At 42.2% G+C, this 11441-nt stretch overlaps 1 protein-coding gene across 1 annotated transcript; it reads left to right on the top strand.

The window, feature by feature from the left end:
* Positions 1-377: 377 nt before the first annotated feature.
* LOC311229789 (scavenger receptor cysteine-rich domain-containing protein DMBT1-like) lies at positions 378-6668 on the top strand (the record flags this gene model as incomplete). Its single annotated transcript, XM_084315863.1, has 8 exons — positions 378-588; positions 884-1216; positions 3032-3343; positions 3629-3934; positions 4217-4528; positions 4812-5138; positions 5427-5738; positions 6664-6668. The coding sequence occupies 8 exons, from the start codon at positions 378-380 to the stop codon at positions 6666-6668; spliced, it is 2118 nt and encodes a 705-aa protein (XP_084171989.1).
* Positions 6669-11441: the final 4773 nt, after the last annotated feature.

Raw genomic sequence — 11441 nt, 5'->3', positions numbered from 1 at the left:
ATAATATATATATTTTATAAAAAAAATAAAAAATGTATATAAAATACAGTTTAATTTCTTTTAATCAAAAACGATCGGTATCGGATCGGTATCGGCCGATATGGCTCACGACGATCGGTGATCGGTATCGGTGGCAAAAAACGTGATCGGGGCATACCTATATTATATGCATCATAGTTGAACGTTTAAACTGATGTTAATAGCTGTGTGTTTGTGCATTGACCAATAGTTCAATCAATAATTTCTTTACTGACTGCATGATTTCTTTTACAGTATCAATTCACCAATACCGACTGGTCGATGGGGACTCCTGCGCTGGCAGAGTGGAGGTCTACTATGAGGACCAGTGGGGGACAGTGTGTGATGATGGATGGGACATGGAGGACGCTAAGGTGGTGTGTAGACAGCAGGACTGTGGTGAAGCCCAGTCTGCCCCAGTCAAGGCCCACTTTGGCCAGGGCAGTGGCCCTATCTGGATGGATAATGTTGCCTGTACAGGCGAAGAGTTGTCTTTAGAACAGTGTGGTCATCCAGGGTTTGGCACTCATAACTGTGATCATACTGCAGATGCTGGTGTGGTCTGCACAAGTAAGAATTTGTACTTTTCTTAAAAACCTTCCTCTATACACTGGTATTTATTCATCTATCTTTTAATTTTTGTTCAAAGAACATCCACTACAGTCTGCATTAATTGGGTTTATAGTATATGTCTAACAGGTAATATTTCCTAAACGGTACTTGAAACAGTATTCATTACTGAGTTTGTGCACCATAGTTGAAGGTTTATAGTGATGTTAATATAGCTGTGTTATTTATAAGACAATAGTTAGTTATCAATAATTTATTTACTGACTGCATGATTTCTTTTACATTTCTTTTACAGTACCATATAACATAACATATTACGACATATTACGACTGGTCGATGGGGAGAACTCCTGCACTGGCAGAGTGGAGGTCTACTATGATGGCCAGTGGGGGACAGTGTGTGATGATAACTGGGGCATGGAGCACGCTGAGGTGGTGTGTAGACAGCTGGACTGTGGTGAAGCCCTGTTTGCCCCAGTCAACGCCCACTTTGGCCAGGGCAGTGGCCCTATCTGGATGGATGATGTTGCCTGTACAGGCGAAGAGATGACTATAGAACAGTGTGATCATCCAGGGTTTGGCACTCATAACTGTGATCATAATGCAGATGCTGGTGTGGTCTGCACAAGTAAGAATTTGTACTTTTCTTAAAAACTTTCCTCTATACACTGGTATTTATTCATCTATCTTTTAATTTCTGTTCAAGGAACATCCACTACAGTCTGCATTCATTGGGTTTATATTATATGTCTAACAGGTAATAATTCCTGAACGGTACTTGAAACAGTATTCATTACTGAGACCTGTCTCAAACCCTGCCCCTTTTCTTGATCCTCCAATCACAGCTGTCGCTTACCTCTGACTTCCTCGTACAAACTTTGTTTGTACGAGGAAGTCAGAGGTAAGCGACAGCTGTGATTGGAGGATCAAGAAAAGGGGCAGGGTTTGAGACAGGTCTAATGAGTCAACTAGATATCCCCCTTGGAAGGGTGTGGGCGAAATGACTTTACTTAAACCATAGAAACTATTCGGACTTTATAAGAATGTTCGTTTATTTGGACCTTGATGTCCTGCATCCAATTCATCCCTTGTTACAATAATCACCAGGTGGTCAATTAAACAAGGGGTTAGCTTGTAGCTGATAGTTGGTAGTAGCTTACATCCAAGCATTAGTGGATAATGTTAGTAGAGGTCGATATGGTATCGGTAATGTTCAACCAAGTCGCCTCTGTTGATAGTTCGTTGATAGTTAGGTTGCAATTTAGCAACCGGTTCTGGATAGTGTAGCCAGACATTAGTTGGTCTGCATGTAGTTGGTCTATAGTCAGCATGTACATTCAGTCAGCGTTTAGTCAGTCAGCATACAATCAGACGTTAGTCAGTCTATAGATTATTTACCTATACAAAAGGAAAGGAAAACAAACGGCATTAATTAATAACTAGATATATGAATTAAAGAGAAATGCGGATATTAACGGTGCATATAATGCTACGTAGCGTTGGCCAGTCAAGAGTTCGCCCACAGGGCTTTTCACCTTACAGTCTAGACTGAGAGTGTCACTTAAATAGCGCGACGCGCCGGCGCAGAGACAGCTTACCTGCTCAGAGTTGCAATACGTACTCCAAAGTGCGTCCACTAGGCCAGGGGTTCCCAAACTTTTCAGGCCGGGACCCAGAAAATAAGGCGTCAGAGAGCCGCGGCCCAATGCACATCCTCAGGCTTTTTTTTCTTTTTTCTTTTTTTTGCCAGGCGGCCGATTTTTTAAGCCAAATATCACTTCAATCCTATTAAGTTAGTTCAAGTTAGTTATTCATTTATATGTGCTATTTATGAGAGGGCTAACTTGTTGCAAAATAATAATGATAATAATAATAGCCTCATTAAAATACTATTGTTGCTTCGGTTGTTTTCAGCGTTTTATGTGCATAATCTGTTATTTAGTTTGAAATGTTCGTTGAAATAAGTAGATTTTTCATTTTTGTTTATTTATTAAGTTAATATAAAACCATATAGTCACATTTTAGAATACAATAGAATATAATTTTAGAATACAAATAGAAACACTGCCCTGGCCTGCTTCTAAGTTCAGTGGCCTGAAAAAAAAGAAGAAAAAAAACGTTTTTTTTTTTTTATCTTCTCGCGGCCCTCCCGTGGCTGCTCGCGGCACACCTTTGGGTCGCGACCCCGACTTTGGGAACCACTGCACTACGCGGCACCAGATAATAATTAACTCATGCAATAAATGTATACAATAAATGTTACTCATGATAATAATCAAGGATAATAATGATAAATATATTGGGAAAAACGTCAGATAATTCTCCACTGAGTTTGTGCACCATAGTTGAAGGTTTATAGTGATGTTAATATAGCTGTGTTATTTATAAGACAATAGTTAGTTATCAATCATTTATTTACTGACTGCATGATTTCTTTCATCAGATTACAGATTACGACTGGCCGATGGGAAGAACTCCTGCGCTGGCAGAGTGGAGGTCTACTATGAGAGCCATTGGGGGACAGTGTGTGATGATGGATGGGGCATGGAGCACGCTGAGGTGGTGTGTAGACAGCAGGGATGTGGTGAAGCCCTGTCTGCCCCAGTCAAGGCCCACTTTGGCCAGGGCAGTGGCCCTATCTGGATGGATGATGTTGCCTGTACAGGCGAAGAGATATCTTTAGAACAGTGTGGTCATCCAGGGTTTGGCACTCATAACTGTGGTCACAATGAAGATGCTGGTGTGGTCTGCACAAGTAAGAATTTGTACTTTTCTTAAAAACTTTCCTCTATACACTGGTATTTATTCATCTATCTTTTAATTTTTGTTCAAGGAACATCCACTACAGTCTGCATTAATTGGGTTTATATTATATGTCTAACAGGTAATAATTCCTGAACGGTACTTGAAACAGTATTCATTACTGAGTTTGTGCACCATATAGTTGAAGGGTTATAGTGATGTTAATAGCTGTGTTATTTATAAGACAATAGTTAGTGATCAATAATTTCTTTACTGACTGCATGATTTCTTTCATCAGATGTACGACTGGTCGATGGGGAGAGCTCCTGCTCTGGCAGAGTGGAGGTCTACTATGAGAGCCAATGGGGGACAGTGTGTGATGATAACTGGGACATGGAGGACGCTAAGGTGGTGTGTAGACAGCTGGACTGTGGTGAAGCCCTGTCTGCCCCACGCAGGGCCAGCTTTGGCGAGGGCAGTGGCCCTATCTGGATTGATGAGGTTGCCTGTACAGGCGACGAGTTGTCTTTAGAACAGTGTGGTCATCCAGGGTTTGGCACTCATAACTGTGATCATGGTGAAGATGCTGGTGTGGTCTGCTCAAGTAAGAATTTGTACTTTTCTTAAAAACTTTCCTCTATACACTGGTATTTATTCATCTATCTCTAAAGAAAATTCAAAGAACATCCACTACAGTCTGAATTAATTGGGTTTATATTATATGTCTAACAGGTAATAATTCCTGAATGGTACTTGAAACAGTATTCATTACTGAGTGTGTGCACCATAGTTGAAGGTTTATAGTGATGTTAATAGCTGTGTTATTTATAAGACAATAGTTAGTTATCAATCATTTATTTACTGACTGCATGATTTCTTTCATCAGATTACAGATTACGACTGGCCGGGGTGGAGAACTCCTGCGCTGGCAGAGTGGAGGTCTACTATGAGGACCAGTGGGGGACAGTGTGTGATGATAACTGGGGCATGAAGGACGCTAAGGTGGTGTGTAGACAGCTGGACTGTGGTGAAGCCCTGTTTGCCCCAGACGAGGCCTACTTTGGCGAGGGCAGTGGCCCTATCTGGATGGATGATGTTGCCTGTACAGGCGAAGAGATGACTTTAGAACAGTGTGGTCATCCAGGGTTTGGCACTCATAACTGTGATCATACTGCAGATGCTGGTGTGGTCTGCACAAGTAAGAATTTGTACTTTTCTTAAAAACTTTCCTCTGTACACTGGTATTTATTCATCTATCTTTTAATTTTTGTTCAAGGAACATCCACTACAGTCTGCATTAATTGGCTTTATATTATATGTCTAACAGGTAATAATTCCTGAATGGTACTTGAAACAGTATTCATTACTGAGTGTGTGCACCATAGTTGAAGGTTTATAGTGATGTTAATAGCTGTGTTATTTATAAGACAATAGTTAGTTATCAATCATTTATTTACTGACTGCATGATTTCTTTCATCAGATTACAGATTACGACTTCACCAATACCGACTGGTCGATGGGGAGAACTCCTGCGCTGGCAGAGTGGAGGTCTACTATGAGGACCAGTGGGGGACAGTGTGTGATGATGGATGGGGCATGGAGCACGCTGAGGTGGTGTGTAGACAGCTGGACTGTGGTGAAGCCCTGTCTGCCCCAGTCAAGGCCCACTTTGGCCAGGGCAGTGGCCCTATCTGGATGGATGATGTTGCCTGTATAGGCGAAGAGATGTCTTTAGAACAGTGTGATCATCCAGGGTTTGGCACTCATAACTGTGATCATACTGCAGATGCTGGTGTGGTCTGCTCAAGTAAGAATTTGTACTTTTCTTAAAAACTTTCCTCTATACACTGGTATTTATTCATCTATCTTTTAATTTTTGTTCAAGGAACATCCACTACAGTCTGCATTAATTGGGTTTATAGTATATGTCTAACAGGTAATATTTCCTAAACGGTACTTGAAACAGTATTCATTACTGAGTTTGTGCACCATAGTTGAAGGGTTATAGTGATGTTAATAGCTGTGTTATTTATAAGACAATAGTTAGTTATCAATCATTTATTTACTGACTGCATGATTTCTTTTACACTGTCAGCCATCCAATACCGACTGGTCGATGGGGAGAACTCCTGCGCTGGCAGAGTGGAGGTCTACCATGAGAGCCAATGGGGGACAGTGTGTGATGATAACTGGGACATGGAGGACGCTAAGGTGGTGTGTAGACAGCTGGACTGTGGTGAAGCCCTGTCTGCCCCAGCCAAGGCCCACTTTGGCGAGGGCAGTGGCCCTATCTGGATGGATGATGTTGCCTGTATAGGCGAAGAGATGTCTTTAAAACAGTGTGATCATCCAGGGTTTGACACTCATAACTGTGATCATGGTGAAGATGCTGGTGTGGTCTGCACAAGTAAGAATTTGTACTTTTCTTAAAAACTTTCCTTATCTTTAAAAGAAAATGTACGGAACATCCACTACAGTCTGCATTAATTGGGTTTATATTATATGTCTAACAGGTAATAATTCCTGAATGGTACCTGAAACAGTATTCATTACTGAGTTTGTGCACCATAGTTGAAGGTTTATAGTGATGTTAATAGCTGTGTTATAACACAATAGTTATCAATCATTTCTTTACTGACTGCATGATTTCTTTTACACTGTCAGATATCGACTTGGAGAGTCTGCATTCTTAAGTAACTTTACAAAAAAAAAATTATACAACAAGCTGCGATACATTTTTCTCCAGGAGAAGCACCCATACTCTTTCTTTCTGGTTTGGTATGTTTCAACAACATGGGTAGCCTTATCTTTATGCAAATCTATGTTAATTTACTTTATTGTGAATTATGAAATACATATTATGGCCACATGGTTGCTTCTGATGGATTTGCAAAAATAAATTAAATGCGTTTCTTGACATTTCGACATAGGTATAAATGTATAATTTCTACAATGATTGGAGCAATGGTTGTGGAGTATTGTGTAGTTATATTTCGTATTGGCATCGCGTCCCGCTCTTAAGCCATACCGAGATACCTCATCTCATGTACCTATTGTACTCCATCAACGAATAAAACCAAAATACACCCACCACCTGCCAGGCCCCGCCCCTTTAGTGGCGTACTATAAAGTACTAGGCGTGGTCACCACTCACTCTTCCTCTATTTTGGTTTCCATTCATCCACCTCCTTGTATTCGTATTTGTGACGTTTGTTTTTTACTACCTAAATGTTTACCGTTTACTCTGAGCGCTCTGTAGTGCTGAGTGTCCCTCGGGATAAATAAAGGATTTCTATTCTGTTCTATTAATCCTTTTGTTCTTTCCTCTCTAGGGTGAATCTGGTCTACAGGACTGACCGTCTGCTAGATACCGGATCTGCTCAGTTCATTATGCAGATCCAGAGCTTCATCAGGAGACTCAGGAAACCCCATCTGTTTCCTGGTGGGAACTTTTACAGTCTCTCTCTCTCTCTCTCTCTCTCTCTCTCTCTCTCTCTCTCTCCCTCTTTCTCTCTCTCTCTCTTTCTCTATACATCTCCCTCTCAAATTCAACTTCAAATTATGTTTATTGGCATGACAGATGAAAAACACATGTTGCCAAAACAGTACATAAAATGATTAACATTGACAAATCTTGGGACAATCAAGGACAGGGATTTATGTTTATTCAAATATATTCACCTCTTGCTATGTTTATTGGACAATGTTATCTGTAATGTAGCCTATTCATTTTTGTAGACGCTTATTGGTTGATTTTTTATGCTACGTCATGTTCCTTTCCTATAAAACGTCTGTACCATCATTGTGAGCCAATCTTTTGTTGGCCTGTAACTAAGTGCTTCCCAGATCTGGTAAATAAACAGTTCTCACTTCATGACAGAATCCTGGATTATAAGGTGTCTTTCCTGTCTCAACTCACCTTAACTATACTCACTATAAGGGCAAACTACCTTACATGTTTTATGTTTTCTAATACAAGTTCAAACAAGCACTGCATTGTCAGAATCAGATGCTATAGGTAGCATGACATCAAAAGCATAAAATATCAGGAATCTTTACACAATGATGAACCACAAATAAAATGATATCTTAGTTGCAGTTTTTTCCTCTTCATCTTCTTCCTCCTCTTGATGAACTGATGAATTCTGAGGACATCCTGGTCACAATTTTATGTCTGCACTTTCTACATTGCTCTTGATCTGACAATTCCATGAGCCGGGGAAGTTCAACCAATATTTGTGAACACGAGCTCGTCTCCAATGTGTGACGTCACTAAGTATAACGTTTGGAGCTGCTCCATAGACAATGGATGGGAGACTGACTTTGTAGACATTATATGGCTATTTTGAACACATCTATGAATTGGTTTTCAACTTTTAATGTACACATGATAACATTTCAAGAAATGTGAGAGGATGTAAATAGTTGTTAATCAGGGACATTAGATTACATTAGATTTGATTAAATTCAAATGTATTTTCATCATACAGCACAAGTAGGCTACAGTACGACAAAAAGAGGTTGGCATCTAACCTGAGTGCATGGCTATCATACAGTGTTATGTGTAGACTATAGGCAGATAGTTATGAATACAGTGTAAAGCAGCTGTAGGCAGTGAAGGCAGTAAATAGGTATAAACTAAGTATAGGCAACAGAGTTTGTACAGTAGGCTATGGGCAACAGAACCTAGAGTATAATTAATGGGGTTCAGTGTTTATATGGTATGGAGGTGGGGCTGTCACTGCATAAATTGGCAAATAAGAAGCACCACAAATCAGTGCATTCTTCATCACAGGACTTTTACCTGTTATTGCTGTATTTCATATCTTAAATTATTTATTATTTTAGTGTACCGTTGTGTTTATATTAGTAATACAATTTCCCTTCTGAATTACAATATCGTTCAAAATCCAATTGGTCAACTCTTCGATCTAGTATAACAAACCAAATGGTGGTGCCCCTATATTTTATATCACCTATATCAACAGTCTATCCATAACCGTTGCTGATTACAGTAAGTACAGCTTGTTACCTGCAGCACAAGGGAAGTTGTATTCTGTCTCAGCCTGGGCGTCTGAGTAGAACAAAAGACCCAATGGAATGTGCTTCACTGGAATGTTATTATTTGTGAAATATTGTATTCAATGCGATCATCATTAACCTGAGAGATCACCTGCAGACAGTAGATCTTTATCTTAGCACATTCATACCTACCTTTACTGTTTATTCTATTTATATATTATACATAATATGTAAGTTAAATTACACTGCACTTTACTGGTCTTACTGGTATTGTAAGAGCTCTTAGTTAGTTATAATACATCCATGGTTACAGTATGAAATGTAAATCATGGACACTCCCAGGGAAGCCGACGCACATGTGGTGATTTATACTAACCACTAGATGGCCCCAGAACAGAGCCTTGCCCGCCCTCCCTCCCTCCCTCCCTCCCTCCCTCCCTCCCTCCCTCCCTCCCTCCCTCCCTCCCTCCCTCCCTCCTTCCCTCATTTAATCATTTATCATTTAAAAGGCATACATTGTTGTCATACAGAAGTACAGAATACTTTTATCCAAAATGCTTCTTACTGTTACACTGTTAGAGACTGTGCTAGACAAATGAATGACTAATTCGGTCAGAAATAACGTAACTAATAACGTTAGTAAGCACTGCTTATATGCTTATTATGTCTGCGGGGTACAGTAAACGTTTTTCTCCCGGTACATTCTGAAGAGCACACCGCTGTATGTTGGAGAACCAGCGGTCTTCCGCTCCTCCTCACTCGAGTGAGAGCGGCATAAGCCCCAATAAGACCCAGAGCTCAGCGATGCCGCTCGCGTGAGCATATTCTCCCCGCTGGTGATCGCAGCACGGAGGGTCGCGGACCAGCCTGGCAGCATAGCTATAAAGACCAGGCATGCGTTGTTCATGGGACGGGGTAGCACGGTGTGCTACCTCACTGAGTATTAAAGATTTTAGCAGAAGCACGTGCACGCACATGCACGCGCTCGCGAGAACGCGCTGCCCTCGACTCGGCTCGTTGTGTTTACCTGCCTCCCGGCCCCGGCGCTACCTCGCATTATCATAACAATAGCCGCTATAGGCTGGTGTCTTCAACCAGTCTGGGACTCTTTGTGATGTAAATATGGAACGTCCCAAGTTGCCGCTGCCCACAGAGTGCACCGCCGTCCAAAGGTGAACGACGGCGAACGAAGGGCCAAATCAAAACAGCCGTCAATTCCGAATTGACAACTGTTTTGATTCAACCCCCCACCCACCACCACTCACCCCCGGACAACAACACACTCTGCAAACAGCAGCAACCCGGGACATTCCATATCTACATCACAAACTTCGGGACTGAGTAGATAATTAATTAATCTTCTCTTTATTTTTATTATTTATATTAAAACTGAATCAAACCATAAACAAGGTTGCCTGTTGGGATGTTAGATCCTAATGTGAAAAACTGATTTTATATGTCTGCACTTTATGTGCTCATTTTATGCCTGTCTTAATTCTGTTGTGAAGCACTTTGAGCTGCAGTTTCTGTATGAAAGGCTATACAAACAAAGTGTATTATTGTGCGCAAGGGAACATATGCGCATGCGCGCGGGGCCGCGCGTGCGTGTGCGTGCGCGCGGCGTCATTATCCTGCGTGCCGGCTCAGTCCATAATTAATAACAACGCAACACTGATAAAGACATATTCATAATCCAACATATGTGTAAAGAAACAACATATTCCGATTGGAAGGACTCCCATCTCCTCCTCGCGTCTCACACAGGGCTGAGCTGTGCACGGCTTTGCTCTCACTCGAGTGAGGAGGAGCGGAAGACCGCTGGTTCTCCAACATACAGCGGTGTGCTCTTCAGAATGTACCGGGAGAAACGTTTACTGTACCCCGCAGACATACGTTACGTTATTTCCTACCGAATTAGTCATTCATTTGTCTAGCACAGTCTCTAACCAGCGTTGCGTTGTTATTATGGGCTGAGCCGCCACGCAGGATAATGACGCCGCGCGCACGCGCGCGCGCACACGCACGCGCGGCCCCGCGCGCATGCGCATATGTTCCCTCGCGCACAATAATACACTTTGTTTGTATAGCCTTTCATACAGAAACTGCAGCTCAAAGTGCTTCACAACAGAATTAAGACAGGCATAAAATGAGCACATAAAGTGCAGACATATAAAATCAGTTTTTCACATTAGGATCTAACATCCCAACAGGCAACCTTGTTTATGGTTTGATTCAGTTTTAATATAAATAATAAAAATAAAGAGAAGATTAATTAATTATCTACTCAGTCCCGAAGTTTGTGATGTAGATATGGAATGTCCCGGGTTGCTGCTGTTTGCAGAGTGTGTTGTTGTCCGGGGGTGAGTGGTGGTGGGTGGGGGGTTGAACAAAGAGTCCCAGACTGGTTGAAGACACCAGCCTATAGCGGCTATTGTTATGATAATGCGAGGTAGCGCCGCAGGTAAACACAACGATCCGAGCCGAGCGCAGCGCGTTCTCGCGAGCGCGTGCATGTGCGTGCACGCGCTTCTGCTCAAATCTTTAATACTCAGTGAGGTACCACTGAGTGGTACCCCGTGCCATGAACAACGCATGCCTGTCTCTAACAGTGTAACAGTAAGAAGCATTTTGGATAAAAGTATTCTGTACTTCTGTATGACAACAATGTATGCCTTTCAAATGTTAAATGATAAATGATTAAATGATACACAGCGAAATCTACGCTCTCGCCTCATCCTGCTTTCGCCAACGGCAGCGATGTGAAAGGCGAGGCGAACTCCAGCAGTAGCGCGCTTGCTGCCGCGGGGGCGTGCCACGCGCGTCACGTGGCCGTCTCGGCCAATCAGGCCTACCCCGGAAATTGAAACGGTTGCGGAACTGATACAGGCAGCCGGCCAGAAGCCGAGTGAGAGGTACTGTGGAGCCTCGCTCTGAAGGCTGTGCGTGGCTCGCTCCCGCGAGAGTTCCGCGCCTCGCCTCGTCAGATTTTCAGAGCAAGTCGGACAACATTCTAACCGTCATGCAACGCGCTTGGCGAGGCCGTAGTAAAACCTGCGCAGATCTGCGTCCGCCTATCCCATCTCGAACA

This window comes from Notolepis coatsorum, assembly GCF_963971535.1.
Source record: "Notolepis coatsorum genome assembly, chromosome: 6".
Classification (NCBI taxonomy): domain Eukaryota; kingdom Metazoa; phylum Chordata; class Actinopteri; order Aulopiformes; family Paralepididae; genus Notolepis; species Notolepis coatsorum.
The sequence above is the reverse complement of the archived record's forward strand: the minus strand, read 5'-3'. Positions and strand labels throughout refer to the sequence as shown.